At 52.1% G+C, this 24487-nt stretch overlaps 1 protein-coding gene across 4 annotated transcripts in view; it reads right to left on the bottom strand.

Annotated features, from left to right (window-relative positions):
• Cacna1i (calcium channel, voltage-dependent, alpha 1I subunit) overlaps positions 1-24487 on the bottom strand; it is a 111055-nt gene that overhangs the window by 67016 nt on the left and 19552 nt on the right. For all 4 annotated transcript variants that reach the window (NM_001044308.2, XM_006520949.2, XM_030248558.1 and 1 more), the window contains exons 3-4: positions 10807-10918; positions 9957-10090 (exon numbers count right to left, since the gene is read on the bottom strand). In NM_001044308.2, coding sequence (NP_001037773.2) covers positions 9957-10090; positions 10807-10918 — 246 coding nt within the window. The remainder of the gene's footprint in view (positions 1-9956; positions 10091-10806; positions 10919-24487) is intronic.

Genomic DNA, 24487 nt, shown 5'->3' with positions numbered 1-24487 from the left:
TCCTGGGCTGGAGTGGCCTGTCTTCCATTCTGCCTAGTTTCTTCCCTTGAGGCTTGAGGGGTAGGGAGCCTGATGCCTGGGGTGTCTGCCACCTGCCACTCAGTCCTGGCATGCTGGGGAGGGCCTCCTAACCATTCAGTAGCCACCAAGTAGACACACACACACACATACACACACACACACACACCCTGGCAAACTCTCTCCCACAGTCAGATTACTACACCTACTATCTGCAGAAGACAACACTGAGGCTCAGAGAATACCCAAAGGGCACGCCAGGTGTGGAAGAACCTACCCCGACCCCATCTCATCACAGCTCTTGAGCTCCCCCCCCCCCCCGCCCAACTGGCTCAGTGACCACAACCCACTACAGCAGGTGGGAGGTGGCCAGCATCCCTGTGGGCTGTGTGGTCCAATGGTCAGAGCACATTCCTGGGTTCCAATCCCAGCTCACCACCACCACCCAGGACACCCAGTGACCTTGAGCGAGACAGTCAGTGGAAATGAATTCTAACATAGAATTTAGGGCCTAAAACAGGATCTGGCATGAGGAAAGGCTGATAAGTATGAACTGTCAGCGTTTCCTCAGCTTCTTGAGTCTACCCTTATCTACAAGTCCTATGTACCCTGAAGAAAGTCACATATACCCAGGCAGGGAGAAGCAAGAGAAGCCAGGCTGTAATTCTTAAAGCCCTCTGACCTCACCCCCAGCACTTGCCACCCCTGCTGTGCTCTAATGTTAGGCAACAGCTCCAACTCTCTCTGTGTTCCAGGCCGGCCCCTTTCCATCTGGTCCTTGTATGGAAAGAGCCCTTCCTGGCTCTCCCAGGCCCACTGCCATGCAGAGCTGAGCACTCCTGTTTAGTGTCCTGCTCTTTTCCATCCTGTCTCGCTTACTCTGCATGTCCCAGATCCTCAGAGATGCCTCAGGGTCCCAGCGGGGTCCCCCACCCCCAAGCCCAGGCAGGCTTGTCAAATGAACACTTTGGGGGACAAAATAAATAGAAGAGCTTGCAAGGCCAGAGAAGCAAGGCGAAGTGTCTGGGGTGCAGCTTCCTAGGAGACACCCCATCCAGGGCCAGTGTCTGTGCTTCCCTCCTCGATCTCTGCAAGAGGCCTGTGGGGCTTTTCCTTAAAATACGGTGGATCATGGAGTTCTCAGCAAGGAAGGCACAACGCGGGGTGGGGATCATCTGTCAGCAACTAGACCTTCAGCCTGGGACACTAGCCTGACACCCAGCACACGGTAGGGGTTTTGGTGGAGAGAGTGCAGGGAAGTGGAGAGCAAAGGGTGGAGTCGCCATGGGAACAACAGCAAGGATCTCCACTCAGTTCCTTAACCATCCATCGAGGTGATTTTACTCAATGCTACAGTTAATGCTACAGTTGGTTTTTACTCCTTCTGGAGTCATGTGTTAAAATTCTAAAGCCTCAAAAGCTTGGAATGAGGTGGCAGGGTCCTTGGGGTTTGTAGGGGTGAAACTGGTCCCCTTGATTAAACCAAAGACAACTATTTGCCCCTCATCCCATGAGGATGTACCAAGGAAACATGACCTTGGACTCCCAGCCTCCAGAATTAGGAACACACGCATGTCTGTGGTCCATAACAATAGCTCCCAGCACCCAGCCAGCCTGTGGCATTCCCTTACAGCATGTGGGTACTGAGATACCCACAGTTCCTCACACGAAGCCTCCCCCATCCAGGAGGAGGCTGGAGGTTGGTAAGCCTGCCTGATGTAGGAGAATGAGTACAACTGAGTCAACCTGAGTTCATAGTTCAGCGGGGAATCCTGCACCGCGAAGGGTGGCTTCAAAGTCTTAGCATGGCTTACAATACAGATCCCAGGAGGGTAGGAACCGAGGTGGTCAAGAGACTCGGACCTTCCCTCTGCTGGTCTGCATTTAGTGCATTTAGGCCTCCGTCTTTGCTAGGGTTACCTGATAAGTGCACAGCGCTCAGGAAAAATATGTATGTGTGTGTTTGCTTTGTTTTGGAGACAGAGTCTTCCTTTGTGGCTCACACTGCTCAGCCTCAGCGTTAGGCTTATAGATCCGAGCTGAGCCCCACGTCCCACTCAGCGATGCCTGACTGTTTTGTTTTGCACGTGTCTTTGTGTAGTGTGTGTTTCTGTTCCCATGTGTGAGGTGCATGCGTGCATGTGAAAGCCTTTCTTGACAGCTCTTCACCCTTATTCACTGAGGCAAATTCTCTAATTAGAACCTAAAGCTCACCAACGGGGATAGTCTAGTTAGCCAGGTTTCTCTGGGAATTCCGTCTTGGCCTTGAGGTCTTTGGAATTACAGGGGAGCTGCTATGCCCACGTGGCTTTTAAGAGAGAAGGAGAGTTCCAAATTCTAATCGCCATACTCGTAAGAGGAGCATGTTATCGTGCACTGAGCCATCCCCAGTGCATGGCTTTTTTTATATGTGTGCCACCACTTACAATGTCTGCCCCCCCTGAGGTGAGCTCAGGCTGGTCTTGGCACCACCTGACGGGGGCTATGCTACAGGTAGGTGGGAGAAAGGTGGGAGGAAACATTTCCTCTCCGAGGATTCACCTCACAGCTTCCTGAGGGTCAGTGAGACTTCCCAAGACCTTGGGACAGGCTAATGGATGATTTCGACCTCTGGAAAGGTGACATTCTCTCATTGAGTGAACACGGGCTCAGCCATATCTGAGAAATCCCAGGACCCCCTATATAATGTAGTGACCTGGAGCTGGCTACCAGTTTCTGTGAGTGTCCACTCATCTGCAGAGCAGCCTTAACCTCCTGGGATCCTGGGGCTCGGGACAAGACGGCAGCTATGAAAGAGCTCAGCCCATCAGCAAGCAAACAGAAGCTGGCTCCCATTGCCCAAGCTTCTGGCTGTGCTCCAAGGAACCCAGGGCCAGGAGGTTCCCCCTCTTAACCTCCTGGGATATACCCTCCTTGTTCTCGAGCCATGAGGCACGGGAGGAGCTGACACCCACCAAGGCTGGCTCAGGAATGTACACAGCACCCAGTCCAGCCGAGCCAAGCCAAGAAGGCTCCATTCTGGACCTCCTGGGCAGAGCAGAAGAGGACAGATGAGAAAGTCTCTGCTGATGCCATCCATCCTGCACAGAGCAGTGAACTCCAGGGAGCAAAGCTAGCACAGAAGAAACATCAGAGCTAAGAAATGGCAGCACAGGCGGGGACGTCCGTGAGGATTCTGGCACCAGTCATCATGGAGGGCAAGGCTCTTCAGCAAAAGAGCTGAGAGAAATCCCATCACTGACTCTTGAGGTTTCTGCCTGACTCACACCTGACCAGTGTGACTCATCAGGCAGGTCTGAGGATCTCTGGCAACTCGCCCAACCCCCACGGTGGCTACCATCTTGTTTCCATGGAAACGGGCCTACACAGTGACCATCACCTGTTCTAACCAGCCGCGCATGCAATCAAAACCAACATTTACACTCAGATTCTCACTAGAACCTTCCAGGGTCCACACCCACCCAATAATGCATCCTCACTTCACTCTTCAGCACCAGGCAGGAAAGCAGTGCCAGGGGCCTCCCCTTGTCCTTGACTCGGGACCTGCCGTCAGAGAGAAGACCTATAAAGCCCCAAAGTAATTTTGGTCAGTGACACAGCCCACAGGGCCCCTTGGGCATCTTGACAACTCTGGAGTTTCCCTGAGCCACACAGAATACAAACACAGACACACGGGAAGAAGGCTCCTCCACAGGCTTCTGGAGACCATGAATGGAGTCCAGTAAATGACCCTGTGGTCACCGAATTGAGCTAAGCCCACTGGCAGGCAATGGCCTCTGTGGCACTTGTATGACCAATGCCAACTTTAGATTCCTCAGCAGAGTACAGACCCTGCCCAGCCAGCCTGGACAGAGCTACGGAAGTGGCAGCCAGGGACCACAGCTTCAACAAGGACACTGCCCACCAAGAGTCCTCTTCTCTGATCTGACTTGACCCCACAGAGTAGTTGTTCTTGGTGAGCCAAAGTCAAACCTGCTTTCTGCTTCCTTTTGCCTTCCTGTAGCTAAAAGTAGCCGTGAGATTTGACTCTCGCCAAGCATTAGGAAAGGAAGGGATTTGGTAGAGAAACACACACACACACACACACACACACACATTGCTTTCTGACCCAAGTAGACAGGCAGGGCTGAAATAGCCATCTCTCCGCCCTTCCATATGGCCTTCAATTCAGATATCCATAGCTCCAGCCACTGCCTTATGACCACTGAAGAAATGACTGGGAAAATCACAAGGGTGTCAGCTCCTGCATGGCAGGAGTGATGATCCACATCTCCCGGTGCTTCCTATGCAGGTCACAGGAGATGACTCTCTGAATCTCTGAGAGCATCGGACCACCACACAGGACCCCTGAGTGAATGTAGATTCCTAGGTCCTACCATACCTGATAGGCCCACATCCCTGTAGTGGGGCCCAAGAGGCTGCCCCCATGACGCTGCTGCTCTCTGGAGCATGTAGAGAGGTGAAGGTTGTGTTTGAAGGTTGAGGAGATCACCTATCCCAACTTGCACACTACTGTGTGCAAGGAGGGACTAATCCCCACCTTCAACCTGTCATACCCAGAGTGCCCCCAAGAGCCTTTACCCAATGGGGATATGGCTTCTCTGTAGCCTTCAGTTAGAATGCCACCCCCCCCCCAAAGTCTTAAATACAAGTCTACCACACGTATTTAAGGCAAAGATGCATACAGCAGTGGTACAGAGTAGCTGGATGCTCAGGTAAAGGGGCTTGTGACCTGACCCTCCCCACCCGCTCTTGAGGGAAGCTGGGATAATCTTCAGATTGTGGGTGGGACCTTAGGAAAAGAGGTTGAGCTTGCACCTCCTCTGGGAAGGAATTTTAGCAGCACACGCCCTTGTCTCTCAGACAGCAGCTCATTCCTGTACAGAGGCCCTCCCTGGGATGTCACAGTCCTCGGGTTTCAAGGTATGGATACCTGCTCCTTGTTCTCATCTACCAAAGAGCCCACAGCCCTACACAGACCCCTGTTCCTCAAAGGACCAACCAAGCCTTTAAGTATTAACAGAGGCGTTTCATTCCCCGCTTGCTGCCGGCACTGGCCACTTCACGCCCACGCACAGAGACAGGGATGTACCAAGGGAGGTATACAGGTGAAGAGTATTCAGGACCACAACTGAATATTTCACGACCCCCTAATGGACTAGGCAGAAGAGAGTTGCTTAAGTGAAAAGGGCGTAGGGTGGCTCGGCCACATCTGAAGAGCAGTGGCGACTGCCTGCTCTGTCACAGTGAGGGAAATAAGGATGACAGGGCTCTCAGACCGGCCAAGCAAAGCACAGGAAGCAACACAGAGAACAAACAGCTAGCCCCCCTCCCTCCGGGGACTCATCGGTGATGAAAGCACTAACCATGGGGCCAAGTTGACTGTGTGAGTTTTAAAGTCATCTGCTGTTCATCCCAAGGTGAGAGAGACCTGGCTTGGAGGGCAAACGTGACCAGGAGACAAGCTATTGTAGCCTGCACTTTACGGGGATGGTACTCTCCCATCTGCCTCAAAGCCATTGTCGGGAGAAGGCTGGGATCCTGTCCTCCAGGCAAGAATAGACAGCTTGCTGGGAATCCAGCAAGTCACACTGAAACTGCTGTCCTTGGACAAGGGGCAGGAGGGCCTGGGACATTCCACCCTGAAGGAGAAATGAAGCCATCTCTAGGCTTCTGGGGGGCTGTGGAGGGTCTGTACATTTACCCCTCCCTGTGGCTTCTACCCGTGCAAGAAGCCACAGACCTGTCTCCTAGCCTCACCTCTCAGCACCCACACATTCCACACTCCTTTAACTCTCCTTCCACAGCCTGAGCCCTCCTCCTGAGATTCCACTGGCTCCCCTCTGCTGGACAGCTCCTGGCCCAGCTCTGGGTCTTGAGAGCCACTTAACTCTAACCCCTCATGGATACTGGCTCTTGTGGTATCCTGGTCCTTCTAGGCAGGATTGTGGGACCACATAGGCTGTATCTATGATATCTATTTTGTTTTCTTTCTTTTTTCCCCCCTATACTCTAAGCTCCATGACATCAGAAGAGCATGTGGCTCCGTTATCTTCTGTCCTCGCTTCCCGGGTCAAAGCCTGGTGTGTATAAGCTCCTCAATAAATCCTGACTCCAGGAACGAACAGTACTAACAGGTGGGAGCCACAGAAAGACAAACTTTAGCTCAGGAAAAGAACTTTCTAGCACTTTGTTCTGTTCTAATGTGAGACTGGCTGCCTGGCACGATAGTGAGCTCCCTGCAGGGGTAGCATACGGATGGGGCCTCTGATCTCAGTTCAGCACCATTGAGTTGGAGACATAGCACTGTGACCTCCAAGGAACCTTGCAACTCAGAGGTTCTGTGTCATCCTCTGTGGCTTGGAAGAGGCAGCCAGTAATTTGGGAAAGGGGTGGGGCTGGAAGAGAGGAAACATCCCTGGGATGTCAGGCCTGTTACTCTGGAAACAAGGTTTCTAGTACTGATGGGGCTTTGGAGGGTGGGCAGGCAGCTCTGGGGATAGTAAGAACAGGGTGGGAGTGGGAAGGGTGGGCTTTAACCCTCACCCTGTCCTCTCCACCACACCATGCCCAGGATAGTGAAGACCCTGGAGACAGGGATAGGTTTGGTTCTGCATCTAGTACAGGGCTAGACCTGTAGGTATTCATGACTCTGGGAGAAAGTCTCCAATGTAGCTGATGGATGGGCTGCATCATCATCAGGGGTCCCCATGAGAGTGACAGTATGGGCCCTGCCCTCCGACCTACTCAGTTCATATAGTAAGGCTCTGGATATGGGCTTTCCATACCAGCCCTGTGCCAGCCTTCCCTGATACTGAGGGTTGTGGCCAGAAGAGCCTGCCATGGGACATTGGGTGCTGAGACTGGCAATCTTCCCCTGCTCCAGCTTGGAGACCCTGGCGTGCCGGCAGACAGGAGCAGAACAAAAAGCAGAGCTGAGCTTGAAGTCTCAGGGGCAGGAGAGCCTTGAGGTGGGAAGGGTAGACCCAAAGAAATGGCATTCCTGAGACAAATTGGGCGGGGGGGGGGGGGGATTGCCTGCTGTGGCACACACCTGGGAAGTCAGAGGCAGGCGAGCTCTGCATTCAGGGCCAGCCAAGGCTACACAGTGAGGCCCTGTTAGCACAAGCTAACAGACTTGCCCGGCAGTGTTTCGGTATCTAGGGGACAATCCTGTTGTTTGATTTACTCTTTCCTGTTAATTAAAAGGTGTAGACACCGGCAAGTTGCAAGCTAATTTGTAGGTTTTTACCAGGCAGAGACAGATGCCACTTCTGCCCAACAGGAAAGGCTTCTGGCCATCACCAACCTGTGGTGTCTTTACAGGAGGCCGTCACCAGGCTGACACTCAGCTCTAGTGGTCCCCCGGGCCCTCTTCTACACCTCCAAAAGCGCTGAGGCCAGGCAACCATCTCACTGGTCCCCTATTTAGCATAATAACCAGCAGTGCACGGTCAGGCTAAGATTTACACAGGGGCTACTTTTATTCATATTTGTTGGTTTTTTTTTTTTAATTGAAAATGACAGTGCTGATCTGAGGTTCCTACCAGAATCAGGGACTTTAGGGAGGCATCATTAATATTCCCAGGGAGAAGAGGGCGAACATTGTATCCATAAAACACCAACAGGCACAAACTGTCCTGAAACCCAGAAAAACACAAGAGCAAAAAGGCGTCCAGGGAGGGGATGAGAATGGTAGAGGAGAGGACCGTTCTAGCAGAGACAGTGAAGAGAGAGAGAGGACCCTGCTGAGAGCCCAGGAGTGAGAGAGAGAGAGAGAGAGAGAGAGAGAGAGAGAGAGAGAGAGAGAGAGGAGGGAGGATCCAGCTGACAGGAATCTGAGGAGGACAGAGCAGGAAAATGAGCTGGAAAACCAAAGAAGCTGGACAAACGCTCTGAGCCCACGGAGAGCTTGAAACTGGAGCTACAAGTTCTAGGCACCCGGGAGAAAATCCGAATTCTGGAGACAAGGAGGAAGACAACCAGCTTCTTGGCTAGACAAAGCTGTCAGCTTCCAAGAAAAGGGGGCAGGGTGGTACTGGTCCCTCGAGGCCCCATGTGAACAATTCACATGGCACAATGTCACCGGCTCTAAAGGAGTAAAATCAGAGTCCTATAAAAGAGCAGACACACACTGTCCTTCCCATTTCAAGATCAAAGGACGAGTTTGCACAGCCAAGATTAAAAAAATGATACTATCCAAAACCTTTTCTTTGAAACTCTACTTAAGGGTATTCTCCAGCCAGCCCGAAATGAGAACGGGCCTGACAAAGGCATCGACCTGGGACCCAAGAAACCATCTGAAATCCTCCTGCCTCCAGGCAGGGTCCAAATCCCTAAGGACAAGGGGGCTGGGAGCCTGAACAGTGCCAGGAAGCAGAGCAACAGGACAAACTGTCACATTTCAGGACAGAGCCCAAGAACTCAGCAGCTTCGGGGTCTCAGCGGTGTCTCTAGTTCCCTCTTGGCCATTCTCAGGTGGCTTTGCTGCCTCTAATGGATGGCCAAATACTCAAGAACAAACACAGACATGTGCTTCCCCACACACTGATGGGCACACACCCGATCATGGCCACCAGCCGCCTTCTCTCCTAACTCCTGCCCTGCTGAGCCACGGCGAGGCATGGTTAGTGCGGTGTGTCTTTTACCTCCCATGTGTTACCTCGTCAGGACAGAACTCAAGGGCCATGTCCCCAGTCTGGTTCCATTAGATTCCTTGGTTAAATGCTCTCAGGCAAACACAGCATGCTGGCCAGAGCCCTGGTCCACGTGTAGACAGACCTCACGGCACCCTAGCAGAGCTGCGGGACACTGTCCTAGATGGTGAGTCTGACCTGTGTATGGTTCTCCTTCTCACCTGGCCCCCAGGGCAGCATCCATGCTCCACAGAGCCCTCAGTATCCCTGGCTGCTGGATAGACTCCAGGGAAGCAGGAAGGAAGCCTGGCATGATGCTCCAAATAGGCAAAGCAGAACCAAGTCTCTCCTGGTTTCTCTGACTGTGGCGTGTGGCTTTGTTCTCTTTTGAGTCAAGTCTCGTTTATGACCCAGGTTGGTCTTAAATTTTGGGGTGAACTGATCCTCCCACCTAAAACCATCTGGGCTTCCTTAGAGATGACCAGAAGTGGGGCTTAAATCTGCCCTCCATTTCTGACTTGCCGAGTGACCATGATAATGGTGATGGCCACGATGGTGGGGGTGGTGATGATGATGATAAAGCTGATAGTAATGATGGTGTGGTGATGATGATAATGGTGACAATGATGGTGGTGATGGTTATTGTGGTGATGATGATAATGGTTATGATGGTGAGAATGATTGTGGTGAAAATATATGACTATATTATGATGGCGAACATGATGGTGGTAGTGATTGTGGTAGTGATCATAATGATGATGGTGATGATGGCAATGACAATAGTAACAATAGTTATGGCAGTGTTGGTGACAGTGACAATGGTTATGTGGTGACAGTGACAATGGTTATGGTTAGGGTGACAGTGACAATGGTTATGATGATGGTGACAGTGACAATGGTTATGGTGATAAGAGTGACAATGATGATAATGGTGGTGGCGGCAGTACTGCAGCTGCTGCTGATGACAGCAAACACTTCATGATGCTCATTTTGACCAGGGTGATGTCTTTACTTCTTTTTACAGATGGGGAAATGGAGGCTTCTCAAAGTTAACTGACTTTCCCAAAGGCGTGCAATTAATCAGCATAAAACACTCAGTCTAAGCTGCCCACCGCACAACAGATGCTTACAGCGGCCACCGGAAGGGACAGCTGTCTTCTAGGGCCATCTACAGGGAGCGTTGTCTCTCTGACCCCTGGCCAGAGGCCCTCCATTCTCACACAGCATCACCACCATCTCCCAGAATCCCCTTGGTTAGCTATACGGAAGCTGGCATGCAACAAAAACCAGGTTGTTCCCTACCCTGCCATGACAATGAAGAAGTCCAAGCGGTTCCATGTGTCCCCGAGGTAGCACTTCTTGCCAAAAATGCCCAGGGCCACCATCTTAAGCACCATCTCCATGGCGAAGAAGATGAAGATGAAGTCATCAAAGACCTGTCAAGCAGGAGGAAGACAGGACAGGACAGGGTGAACTCTGGAGCAAGAGTGGAAGTCAGAGCCACGGTGAGGTCAAACATGGGACAGGAAGAGAACCTCAGAGTCCCTTGCCCACTCAGAGAAAAGACCAGGGCCCAGGGAAGGGGTGACGTTGCCCAGGGTTCCACAGCCCATTCTGCTCATGGCTTTAGCTCTGGCAACGATGAGGACCCTGGGGCTGAGCACCAGGCTCCCTCATGATCTCTCTCATAATGGCACACATGGGGTAGCCCACTTTACAGCTAAGAAAACAAGACCAGAGAAGCCAAGTCACTTGCCCTGGGTCACACAGCAACTCTGTGCCAGGATTAAAATGAAACTCAGGTCCGGCTCCCAGGGACAGGCATCAAATATTCTACTTCTGTAAAATGGATACGTCCCCAGAGCCCTACTCTGTGGTACCTCACACCGTGCCTACAACCACGCAGATGCCACATCAGGGCCCACGAGTCCACAAGGGAGGAGGTATCAGGGAGCAGAGGCTGGCTGCGGGCAGAGAAATGTAGCCACTGCCTTCGCTGTGTGAATGGGATGGGGTGAGGAGCCTCAGCTGGGAAAACAAAGATGACAGGAGGGGCAATTCTTCAGAAGAGCTGAGGGGCTGAGCTACAGTAGAGCCCTGAGCTTGGAAGAGGACACCCGGCTGGGAGGGAGGGGACGACTGAGAGGCTCACCTGCAGGATCTTGCAGCGGTCTGAGAGGCACTCCATATCGTCACATGGCTGGTACATGCCCAGGGTCACACAGTTCAGCAGGATGACCAGCATGCTCACACACTCGAACCACGTACACCAAGTCAAGGAAGAACTGGTGGTGGAAGCGCGGCCTGGGGCGCCACACTCCTGAATGTGACACCCCAGGAACAGACATGCAGACCGTTTCTGCCCCCCACCCCCAACTCCACCCCCACCCCTGTGGACCTCTCAGTGACCCAGGTCCAAGCTTTCAGAGACAGTGCAGCTGGCCCGCCACACAGGTGCAACCCATGCCACACCCTGCAGGGAACCGAAACCAAATCAAACCACTGAAGCATCCACTGCAGGATGCCTCCAGGTCCCACCCAGGAAGGAGTGGCCCCCAGAAAGGGTCCCCAGACTCAACAGCTCTGATGCCGGCCTTCTCTTCTCCCTCTCCCATCCCTCTGCGGTGGCTTCATGCTTCCCATCCAAGGAATGGGTCTGCACTTCTGAGGCATCCCTGGACATGTTCTCCTGATCTGCCTATCTCTGTGGGGCTGAAGCTCACAGTCACCCTCTGACCGCTGCTCCCAAATCAGCCCAACCCAGAGACCTGGCTTCCCGGGTTCTGCCCCAGCAGAATCCTGCAGCCTGGAGCCAGGGCATCTAGAGATCAGCCCTTCAGGTCAGCCACAGGCCACCAGCAGGATAAGGGGATCCTACAGCCCAGAGAGAAGAGAACTGCCTGCTCATATCCCCCAAATGGCCTCTCCTCTTATACACAAGTCCTCGGGGCTAAGGAGATCTGTGCCCCCCCCCCAAAAAGTGCATCATGGTGAAGAAAAAAAAAAAAGTGAAACCACACAACAGCATAAATGACTGAGGTCAGACTCAGGGGTGAACTGCCAGATGAAGGAGCCTGTCTGATGACTCACTCTCTTCTAGTAGTTTCTCATCTACCAGGAAGCAGACTGACAACCCCTGCCACCAGCTGTACCCACATTCCTGTCCCTGACTCCAGCATTTAGCATCTGGGTACAGAGCTGCTATGTGCTGTCAGAGCAGCCAGCAGTGCCAGAGACCAGGGCCTGCCTGTGAACTCAATTCCCTGCGGTGAGTGGCTCTGGGGTCTCAAGCAAGTTCACAGCAGCTCCTCACTGGAGCTAAGGGGCACCTCACAGGTCCACAGAGGCTGTCCCGACCCCTCTTCTCAGAGTGCCTGCTGTGGCTCCCAGCTTCTCCTGGCTTAAAATCAGAAGCCCTCCACAAAGCTGGCCAGCACGACCTACCCTCTTCTCCTTCCCCCGACTGCCTCCCTCCCAGCCCGTGGTGGCCTGCTTTTCCTGTCTGGTCTCAGGCCATTCAGCCCCACAAGCTCCTCCCCCAGCAGCCCTCCAGCCTGACTCTCTCCCATCTAACGCTCATCCTCTCTGCCCACTTTTGAGCAGAGTCTGGGTCCCTGGGATCTACAAGCACTCAACTCCAACCAGAACAGCATGGAGATGCTCAACCAAGACTTGCCGAGTGAATACATGAGTTTATCTCAAGCTCCCCCCACCCCACCCCCCAGCCACACCAGTTCAACCCCAGCTCGGTGAAGCCACACCAGCCCACCACAGCCAGATGCCAACCACAGTGGACTGGGCCCCTCCTGCCTGCTAAGAGAACTGACCTAGTTTCCATGGCAACAGCCCCCTCTGCTCTCCAGACCCTGCTCACCTTGAAAGCTGACTTCCATGGCCTCTGTCCCTGCCCTGCTCCTTCCTGTCCCTGGCCTGGCTGCCACTCTCCCGCCATAGCCTGTAATTAATTTCAGTCGCTGCCAGGCCCCCTTTGAGCCCTAGCCTTGCTCCAGCAGTAGCTGTGTCATTAATTAACTTTTTTGAAGTTCAAACGTTCTAATTACCAGCGAGCATCCCCGTTCCCCTTGATTCCCTCCCCCCCTTCCCCCATTCATTACCTCCCTCTCATAGCCCAGTTTCTGCTGCCTCTGTCCTTCCTGGAGACCCAGGCCCAAGTGCACCTGATGGGCCCATTCACAGGTGGGGAAAGTCAAGACCCCTCTTTAGATCACGTGGCTGGGTTTTGTCTACATCAGACCTGCTGGGTTCCTCGGCCAGTGTCCCCTCCCGGCCCTTGGTCCTGTGTCTGCAATACTGCCCCTGCCTCCCTGGGGCTGCAGCTCTGGCTCCTGACTCTCCAGTGGGCCCTGTGTGATGTCAGCACTGAGTCCTCAGACTCCTTGATAAAACTAAATTCGATCCAAAGGGGAAACATATTTACACACCTGTGACAGTACACACCTGCAATCCCAGCACTGGGGAGGCTGAGGCAGGAAGTTTGAGGCCGACCAGAGCTACCCAGTAATACCTTGTCAGCACAACTCAAACCAAAACAAGCAGAAGTGGGGTGGAGTCAGGGGTGCGGCTCAGTTGGCCACAATCCCAGAACCGAGTACCACATAAAGCCAAGCGTGGTGGCAGGGCAGCCAATTCTTACAGTCCTGCCCAGCAGCACTTGGGAGGCAGAGGCAGGAGGATCAAGAGTTGAAAGTCCCAGGGCAGTGGTTTTAACCCTTGAATCCCAGCAGAGGCAGAAGGATCTGAGTTCAAGGCCAGCCTGGTCTACAGGGGCAGCCAGGACTACACAAAGAAATCCTGTGTCAAAAAAAAAAAAAAAAAACTAAGAGTGAGAGACATACGAAGACATCCTCAGCTACACTATGAGCCTTCAATCCATGGTTCCCCATCCCCCTCAGCCTGTCACCCAAGGCGACAGTGATCTCAGTGAGTTCACTGCCTGAATCTCCTGCTTGCCCTGGCACACACTAAGCTTCTCGCTATGTGTAAGCATACCCACTTCATGGCTTTACCTTCCCTCTGAGGCAAACCCTGCCTACCCCTCACAATCTCACTTGCATGCCACCCAGTCAAAAGCTTCCACCTTCCTCCCCTCTCAGGCTGATGCCCAGCCTTCCACCCACCCGGTCTAGCACATACCACAATGATGAACTTGGCTGCCACTATAACTGCTTCATGCCAGGCACCCTAGGGACATGACCTTAACTGTCGCCACCATCCATCAAAGAGAGAGAGACAAAGAAGTGGGTCTGGAGAGCCACTATGACTTCTACAAAGTCACACTACCTCTCAGACTGAGCAACTCCAAAGTGCCAACTGCTTTCTCTGTAGCTCAGCCACCCTGAACATGGCACAGAGGCCCTGAAGGCAGAGCAGGTCCAGCCCCTGGGCCCCTCAGCTCTTGCTGGCCTCAGGCACAAGGGGAAATCCCAGATGGCAGGACCTGGGTCCCATCCAAGAGCTCCAAGACTCAGAAGTCAGGCCAGCATGGCACTGCTGCCCATGGCTCCTGACACATTCCCGCTGGCTCAGGGATGAAAGGCCTCAGGCATCCTGGGAGATAAACCAGGCCATGCATGCAGCGAGGGTAGGAGCTGACAGAGCAGTCAGAGCCTTGGGCAGCTTGGTGGCCGTGTCCAATACCCGATTTCCCACCTCATATGCACCAAGGAGCTTAGAGTTCAAACAGGCTGGGCTGAATTCTGGAAAAATGGAAGGGAAGATGGAGACCCCAAGAAGGTAGATGAGGAAGTCTGGTAATAAAACCGGTGGGGTCTGAATGTTGTCTCCACAAGAAAATAGAGTGATCAATATCTCCCCATTGCCCCTCAGCCAGAAACAAAGCCCTGGACCAGAGGCATTTAAGGATGTGTAAGTGGGGGCTGGAGAGATGGCTCGGTGGTTAAGAACACTGACTGCTCTTCCAGAGGTCCTGAGTTCAATTCCCAGCAACCACATGGTGGCGCACAACCATCTGTAATGGGGATCCAATGCCCTCTTCTGGTGTGTCTGAAGACAGTGGCAGTGTACTCACATACATGAAAAGGGATGTGCAACCGAGACCCAACCACTTGCCACACTGAAAGACTCTCAGTCCTGTAGGAGTGAAAGCAGAGCAGCCCCTCCAATCCTGCCACAGCATGGGATCCACGGCCCCACTGCATGATGGGTAACGGGAACAGAGACTTAGCCAAGGACAGGGAGAGGCTGGAATAGAGACAATACTCATAACACCCTGACCAATTGGGGTTCCCTGAGTCAGAACAGCTTCCAGCCTCTCCAGGCACTACCTGTCTCCCTGAACAGCCCCAGAATGGTGACCACCCTGAGGAACCCGCAGGGCAAATCAGTGTCCAATCAAATCTGATCAATGCACTTGCCTTAGTAGCAAAGCTGGCTTTTCAGCAGGCTCGAGAGAAGACACTCAAGCAAGCACCCTAGTGAGTGGCAGGGACCTTCCGACACCCTCAAACCATCATCAGCCAGAGCTGGGGGGCGAGGGAATCCTCCAGAATCCTGGACGCCTCTCAGCTTTCCCCATTCCCATTGCTTCCAAAAGTCCTCAAGGCCTCACAGAGGATGAATGGGCACATATGGAGTGCCTGCTGTATACCAGGTGTCTTGTGAATACCCGCCGATTACAAACACTTCCCAGGTGACCGAGAGTATCTGCCAAGGAGCTTCCTAACCAAACGTCAAGCCAAGAGGGCCTGTGACCCTGCTCTCAGGAGGCAGAGGCAGAACGTGAGTGCCTTCAAACATCCTACCTTAAACAAAACTGGAATGTTACCACCACTCGCAGTAAGGGGCTAGGAGGTCCCAGCGTGCAGAGCCAGCACAACAGGCTCAGTAGGAGGAGCCTGACAACAAAGCCAGGTTCACTCACACACAGGTGTTCTCTCTCCTTGCCTGCTATGGCCTCCAGTGGAGGCTCAAGGTGTCTTTACAAGCCCTTTGAGTGGCAGCTGTGTCCTTACAGCCTTTCGAAGAGGCTCAGCCTGGCTGGGTGTAATGGAACTTCAACCACTTCAGCGCTAAGGAGCCTACAGCAGGGGGATCACTAGTAAGAGGACACCTGAACTACAGAGACCCTGTCTCAGAAACAAAGACAGGAAAAGCAGCAGGCAGCCTACAGAAACCCAAGCTTGGGACAGAGTAGCTGGTATCTCTGGCAGATACTGCTGCTGCTGCCATTGAACAGAGAAGAGAACTGAGGCAGCCAGCATTGTGCCAAGTGACACGGCAGAATCTGTATCACTTCTTGCTGGTTCCTGGTCCTGTATTCTCAACTACCCCATGACCATACTGGGCTCAGCACCTCAGACCTGGGGCTCCCAGATGTTGAGTGCGTAAGGGACCCTGCTTTGCCCTTCTTGACTGGCAGCTAGCTTTAGGAGAGAAAGACAGGACTGTGTTTGCCACCTCAGCCATAAAAGATCAAGCTGAATCAATATGCAACTCCACAGACTGGTACTGAGGCCTAAGGAGGCTAGACGCAGTGGGTCAAGGTGGGTGGACTCAGAGACTCCACCACCACACAAGGACACACACACACACACACACACACACACACACACACACACCTGCCAGACCCAAGCAGAAGGGTGACTGGGTAGAGGGACAGTGCCACTCTCCCAAGCAGGTCCAGCAGGGCAGCCTCCTCTCAGAGAGCTGCCAGAGGCCTGCATGGTTACCATGGCGACCACCACCCTCCTTCCTGCATTGTTGATGAGAGACTTGGGGTGGGGTGGGGGAGTCGGGGAGGGGAGGCTAAGGAGGGACACCCGGCCGGGCTAAGCGGGGGTGGCCACGTTTGTTTTTATTTTGTCAAACCTGAAATCTATCCATTTCCCAGGGTTCTACTCAGTTGTCTAAATATGTCAAGTGGAAGAAGGCAGCTGGGGCCAAGTCCTCCATGATGCCGAGCAGGCACAGCAGACAGTCTCCCTGTCTAGCTCTTGCTCTGTCTCCAGGACAGCGAAGAGCTCAGCCCCCCCCCCCCCCCGCACCCCGCACCACCACCACCCCCCCCCCCCCCGCACCTCAGATCTTGAGCCAGCTCTGTTTCCCTGAGGCCAGGTTAACAAGCATCTCTGGAACGCCTGCCGTGTACCTCACATGTGTATTAGTGTACTGAGGTAAAGAAAGTTTACTTTGTTCCCTGGAGGTCCCCAGAGTGTGAACCTGTTCCACAGTGGCTGCCATATTTAAATGCCTAAGAATAAAGACCATTCATTCATTCATTCATTCGTTCATCTATTAATCCCTTCAACTAATCTTTATGGGCAACAGTCATCCCAAAGAGTTGCTTAACAATGTCTACTGCAGTTGGACACAGACTCAGGCTTAGGAGGCAAGCAGTGACATCCAGAGACATTGCACAGGACAATCCCTGTCACAAAGAAACAGTCAGCCCCAACTGTCAACAACGTCAAGGCTGAGAATTTTCTTTGGATACTTCTACGGCGGCGTACTACACAGTCAGGAAAAAGGACGAGCAACTAATATGCACAAGAGGATGGAGGGATCTCTGTTGGGTGAAAAAGACAAACACACTGAGATCATGTGAGTCCCAGTCTATAAAGTTCAAAAGGAGGCAAAGGGGCGCAGAACAGAGGTGAGGCGGGGAAATCTCTGCAGATGAAGAGGATCAGGTCACCTCCAAAGACTGAGACAGTCTCAATCCCAGTGGTGGCCACAGAAGACAAGTTGTGGGAAACTGTCTAGACCCTGTAGCATGTGAGCTCACCTGTCAACAGAAAGCAAACCAGAAGCTGGGCGAGGGTACACACAGCTGCAATCCTAGCACTCAGGAAGCTGAGGCAGGAGGATCTCAAGTTAGAGACTCCATCTCAGAAAGAAAGAAAGAAAGAAAGAAAGAAAGAAAGAAAGAAAGAAAGAAAGAAAGAAAGAAAGAAAGAAAGAAAGAAAGAAAGAAAGGGAGAGAGAGAGAGAGAGAGAGAGAGAGGGAGGGAGGGAGGGAGGGAGGGAGGGAGGGAGGGAGAGAGAAAGGAGAAAAGGAAGGAAGGAGGGGAGAAAAAAAGGACAATTTCTCCAAGGGAAAATAAAAAAACAACCATTTAAACACCAGCTGGGGCTGGAGAGAAGGCTCCGTTAAGAGCAATGGCTGTACTTCCAGAGGAACACGGTTCTGTTCCCAGATCCCACGTGGAAGCTCACAGCAACTGCAGTCCTAGGGCATCCAATGCCCTCTCCTGGCCTATGTGGATATCAAGTACAAATGTGGTACATAGACATACATGCAGATGGCACACTCATATACACAAAATAAAAATAAATAAACCTTAAACAAACAGGGGGCTGGGGTTCAGGCAGTAGAGTGATAGCCTAGCATACTCAAAGCCCTGGAGTCTATCTGCAGCATAGACCCCTGCAGATCCAGCAGGAGGAAGACCACAAGGAAGCGCATCATTGACTACATAGTGAGTTCGAGGCCAGGCAGGATATATAAAACCATCCTTCAAAAATAAATGAAGAAAACACAGGAGCTTCATGCTGGGGCACTCGCTGGCTCTGGCATCCAGTGAGATTTTCCCAGCAGCCCTTGTACCTCTGCTCAGTGACTTCTGGGCAGTCCTATCGAAGGAAGTTACCAGCTAGGATTGGCCCCATGCAATCCCTCTTCTGGTTGTGTTTGTAGACCTGCCATGCCTCACCATCCCCACTGTGCCTCAGGGAGACAGGCATGCTTACTTTCCAGTCACAGAAGAGAAGATCTAGAGACTGTACAACTGGCCCAGCAGTACAAACGGCACAGCAGTTGAACTGGTGCAGAAAGCTGCTCTAGGAAGCCAACTGACATACAGGCTGCCGGTTCTACTCAGCTTGCATGTCCCCAGTGACAGGAAGTGTCCTGAAGGACAGACAGCCATGCCTGGTTGACTCTGCATACAAGCCCTGAAGTCCCTTAAGATAATGACAAGTCTGCTCTATCCTCTTCTCTCTCTATTGGCCTCCCTCCCTTTCCATCCCCGACCCCCTCTCAGAGTCCCCACCCATGAAAATGCAGTGGATGTGTCCAGTCTCTGATTCCCCTATGCCCAGCAAGCAATGATGCGTGGCACAGTCAGCCAGAGAGCAGGAGGCAACAGTGAGCAGACAAAGATGCCAGTCTGGAAGAGAACCCAGGATCCATGGCCCACAGGAGAGAGGCTCTGACCAAGAAGACTTGCAGAATATGCTACTTGGCTACTAGGGAAGAAAGGGTGGGGCAGACACCAAGGCCACAGCTGCGAAGAGACAAACATGGCCTCGGGAGCCTACCTCGAAGAAACCGCACCTACAGAGCAGGAGACGTCACCGTGACATTCAGCAGCTAAGTGTGAACGCATCTGCTAGGGTCCACTAGCCTTGGGTGCCTCATCCCAGCCACCCTGTACTCCTTGTGACAGAACAAGAATGGTCATCTCATCCTTCAAGCTTGGAAGTCTTCCCTGGGACAGCCACCCAGGATGTCGGCAGTGGTCTGAGGAATCACCAGGGGAGCTGGGGAGGGGTGAGTCTGCAACGTAGTTTCCCATCCTGAACGCCCGTCTCTTCTCCTTTGTCACATCTACTACATCCATGGCTCGTTATTCTTGCAACCATCCTCTACTGAGGCTTCCCTCTATGCCTGGTGCTTAGAAACCAGAACGGAGGACACTTGGTTCCTGATGCCAGAAACCCAGTAGAGACAGAGGGAGGCAATGCTGCTCCTCCTCGGGTGACCTGTCCTTTACCATGTCTGCCCCAGAACACATGCCTGTTCATATTCACCTGTGTGCTCCCACAGCAACACACACATACACACACACACTCACATGTACATATACACACATATACACACACATATACACACATATATACACACATACACACACACACATATACACACATACACACATACACACAGACATACACAGACAAACATACATATACATGCATACACACATACATACATACACATGCATACATACACACATACATGCACATATGTACATACACACATATAAACACATACATATATACACACATACACACATACATACATACACATGCACACATACATATACATGCATACACACATACATGCACGTATGTACATATACACACACATATATATATATACACATACATACACACACACACATACACACATACACACATACACACATACATACACATGCATATACACATACACACATACATATACACACATACATACACACACATATGTACACACATACATATACACATACATACATGTGTACATACACACACACACACACACACACACACACACACAGAGACGGTATGCTCACAACCATCTCTCCCTTGCTCCCAGCCAGTAGCAATGAGCCTGACCTACTCCTTTGAGAACACAAGTTCTTTATCTTTTCTGTCTTAAACACAGAAATAATGGATTTTTCTTTTACTTGTTTATTCATATGTGTGTGGCATGGCCTATGTGTGAGGATCAGAGGACAGCCCATCGGAGTCCCTTCTCTCCTTCCACCAGTGTGGGTCCTAAGGATTGCACTTAGGTCCCCAGGCTTGGCAGCAAGTACCTTGTAGGTTAAACCATCTCACCAGCCCAGAACAGTTTGCTTTTGTTGTTACTGTGGTGGTGATGGTGGTTCTTTTGTTTTATTTTTGGTTGGTTGGTTTTTGGTTTTTCAAAACAGGGTTCCTCTGTATAGCCCTGGCTGTCCTAGAACTCTCTTTATAGACCAGGCTGGCCTTGAACTCACAGAGATCCAGCTGCCTCTGCCTCCCAAGTACTGAAATTAAAAGTGCACCTCCACACCCAGTTCCAAGAATAGTTTTTATTGTAAATTTTCTAAAAACTTAGGAATAGAAAGTGAACCTGTTATACTAAAATAATTATCAAAAATATCAAGATATAGATATAGGTATAGATATATAGATATTGTAATACGGTCTTACTTGTTAGACCAGGCTAGCCCCCACACTTTTAACAGTTCTTGTTTTGTTTTCTGATTTTTGTTTTTGTTTCTGGGACAAGACTCTCTGTCTGTAGCTCTGACTGTCCTAGAACTCCCTACATAGAGCAGGCTAGTTTTGAACCTATAGAGATCCACCTGCCTCTGCCTCTGCCTCTGCCTCTGCCTCTGCCTCTGCCTCTGCCTCTGCCTCTGCCTCTGCCTCTGCCTCTGCCTCTGCCTCTGCCTCTGCCTCTGCCTCTGCCTCTGCCTCTGCCTCTGCCTCTGCCTCTGCCTCTGCCTCTGCCTCTGCCTCCTGAGTGCTGGGATGAAAGGTACCTAGCTCCTGGCCCCAAGCTTGAAATCCTCCTGCCTCAGCATTCCAGGGACTGGACTGAAGGTATGAACCACCATACCAAGAAAATATGTTTATTGATTAAATACACATGTTTTGTTATCAACACAATAAGTAGCAAGGCCCAGTGGTAGGTCGGCGATTATGTGTCAGTCTGTCACCACGAGGCACAAGAATGTGCCTGCTAACCCAAGAGCCCTGCAGTGTCCCCGGTGTGACAGGAAACACTGACAACTCTTCTCCCAGGTGACAGGAACCATTGCTGTGCAGGGTGAGGGGGTGGAGTAGAGGGGGCAATTCCACTGTTTGTTTTATTTAATCTTCACTCTTTATAAAAAGAAATGCTAAATTTCAGCCACAGGTCCATGAAACTCGATTTGTCCCCAAAAGAGCTCACAAGCCCTCTGTTCTAGGAACCCCCAGGCCAGAGGAGTCACCCCAAGTCCCCAGTCTGGTCCTCCCACTTCCTGGACTCTAATCTTCCAATACTGGGTCTTTTCAGGTGCCAGCCCTGGGCCCTGTGGCCTCTCCCTGACCTCAGGGCTGACAACCTTCTGTGGGATAGAATCCAAGGTTATCCCAAGACTGTACTCTTCTCAGCCAAGCAAGAACCCCAGATTCTGCACCAAAGATCTCTGTCAACCCCAAGTTCATCACACATGAAGGAGGACATGTCATACTCTGTCCTCTGTGTACACCACATTCCTTTGTCTCTCCAGCTTTCCACCAGCCTTGCCGCCTCTGAAGCCTCCTTTCACCACAGAGACCTGTCCACAGCCCCCTGAGCCTCCTTCCACGTTAGTGACCCTGAAAATATGTCCATTACATCACCAGAGCCATCCTCCCTTCCCACTCCTCACACCCCACTTAGGAGTCTCTGGGTAGCCCCCCTCCCTCAGCCTGGCCTACTAAAATGCACCATCCACACAAGGCCCAGCAGCTTTCCAAAACCACAATCTTGTATGCCCTACCGCCCCATCACTACCTTCATCCTCTGCTTCTCAGTCCTTAACACTTGGCCTTCACCACTGTCCATACAACCTCTGCTACCTCACCCTGCCTGCCGAGAGGCACTCCATCAAAAGCCCTGTGCATCAATGTGGGTCCAGGCCTGGAAAAGGAATAGGCATCAACAGAATATGGAGTTTGAATACAAGAAGATCTCTAACTAGCAGAAGGGAAGTGATACATTGCCTATCAAAGACTCTGAAAAGGGTCTGTGGGGAGAATAACTGTCCAACACAGGCTTGTCCAGGCACTGAGCAGGTGACTGGAGACATTAAAAATGGTGACAGGCATGGCCAACTAGCATTCACCAGATATGAGCCATCAGATGAGTGGAAGGCCTGAAGCAAGTGTGGGTAGGAGGAAGGGAGGGGCCTCCTCATGGAGGAAACGTGAGAGACGGGTAGAAGGTTAAGCAGAAGCATCTATTTAGATGCTGCACTCATGTGAGAGGCTGTGGGTGGCTATGGGGGAGCAGGTGAACGGATGGAGAGATGGAAGACAGGTAAGTGGGTTCGTGGGTGGATGAACGGATAGATGATGGATAAACAAATGGAGAGATGGGCCTGTGGTTGGATGAGTATATGAATATATGGATGGTGAGTGGGTGAGTAGAAGGATGGGTGGGTGGGTGGGTAGATAAATGGGTAGATATGTGAGTGGGGAAATGAATCATGACAGATGTGTAGGCAGATGGATGATAGGTGGGTGGGTGGGTGGGTGGATGGGTGGATGGGTGGATGGATGGATGGATGGATGGATGAATGGATGGATGGATGGGTAGATGGGTAGATGGGTGGGTGGATGGGTGGGTGGATGGGTGGATGGATGGATGGATGGATGGATGGATGGGTAGATGGATAGATGGGTGGGTGGATGGGTGAGTAGATGGATAGATGGGATGGGTGGATGGGTGGGTAGATGGGTGGGTGGGTGGCTGGATGGATGGACAGATGGATGGATGGATGGACAGATGGACAAATGGATGGACAGATGGACAAATGGATGAATAGATGAGTAGTTGGGTGAGTGATTGAATGGACAGATGATGAATTACTAGGTAGGTGTGTGGACAGAGGACAGATAGGTGGATTCCTGGAAGTGCTGGACATGTGACATTGAAGGCAATGGCAGTTCCACCAGGGAATGAGGCCTGGGTGGTATATGAAACCCTTTGCTTGGGACTCAGCTTAGTCCTCCCACCTATATGAGATCTATCACCAGGCTCTGCCAGACCCAGTTCACACTGTTCCTGTCCTTCCCCCCACCAAGACCTGGGCTTCCTACCCTCACCCCAGTGATCTGGGGGCAGGCAGTTCTCCAAATGGGCTGCTGTATGCATGGGAGGAGGTGTGCCTCCAGACATTGTCAAATGTCCCCTGTGGGCAAAATTAGCCTGAGAACAATCTCCAGCTCCCAATTGTATGGGTCCGGAAACTGGTGCCCAGAGAAAGAGTTATTTGCCCTCAGGGTCACCATACTTGTACCCTCCAGAAAGCAGACATGACCTGTAGGACAGACAATCAGGTCTCATCACCACCAGTGATCCGGGTAGGTCTAGGAACCTCTCCCACTGCAGCTTCACCCCTACACAGACACCAAGCCCAGAGAGGTTAAGGTGTCCGCCTAGTACCACACAGCTCCTAGCCATCACAATGGCGCTGCAAAAGACAGGCTGCCCCCTCAGCAACTTGAAGGGGGATTAGCAGAAGGCATTCTGACTGATTAAAAAGACTATTGATTCCTCCCTGAGGGAAAACAAATGAAGCCATTTGTCTCCCGACAGAACCCTGATGGTCTGAGGATAGACGGCAGGTCAGAGTCAGCTTAGAGGCTCCCAGACAGAACCTAAGCGCAAACTAGAATCCAATCACCTTCAAGTCCCTAGCCAGTCCACAGCATGTTCATGTGTGCCGCCCCTTGTCACCTCCTGTCACCCTCACCTCCAGGCTGGGTGGTCCTACATAGCAACAGCATCCCGGCCTCCTCCTGTTCCACACAGTGAGACTCTGCTGGGCTCCTAAGTCAGGAGGAGCTGACCTCATGACCCCATCCCTTTGCCCCAGGATTCCTCTTCCCAGATCTCCCTCTACTCTGCTTCAAACGGGCTGGGACTCGGTTGTCTCTTACATTTGACCAGCAGCTCTATAGATACCCTGAGTGCCTGGACTTGCCTGGTGGCCATGGGGCAGCTCCATTCCGAGCCAGCAAGTTCCAATCTCATGGGATGAACAACCGATGCGGTCAAGCAATGTCACTGCAGGAACCTCCTGGCTGGCTGCAGGCTCCGTTTCTCCCTCAGAAGCCCTCCACACACATGCCAGGGCACATGCACATGTGCGCGTGCACACACATATCAAATACATTAACTAATAATTAAAAGAAAGACAAGGAAAAGTGGGCATGCCCGTGGTCCATCCCTGCTGGTCACCTGTCACCCCCCAACCCCACCTTCCAGTGTGACAAGCACAGGCCCTGCCCTGGTATGTCAGACCTTGCTCTCCAGCCCCTGTCCC

The sequence above is a fragment of the Mus musculus genome, chromosome 15 (genome assembly GCF_000001635.26).
Source record: "Mus musculus strain C57BL/6J chromosome 15, GRCm38.p6 C57BL/6J".
Taxonomy (NCBI): Eukaryota; Metazoa; Chordata; class Mammalia; order Rodentia; family Muridae; genus Mus; species Mus musculus.
The sequence above is the reverse complement of the archived record's forward strand: the minus strand, read 5'-3'. Positions and strand labels throughout refer to the sequence as shown.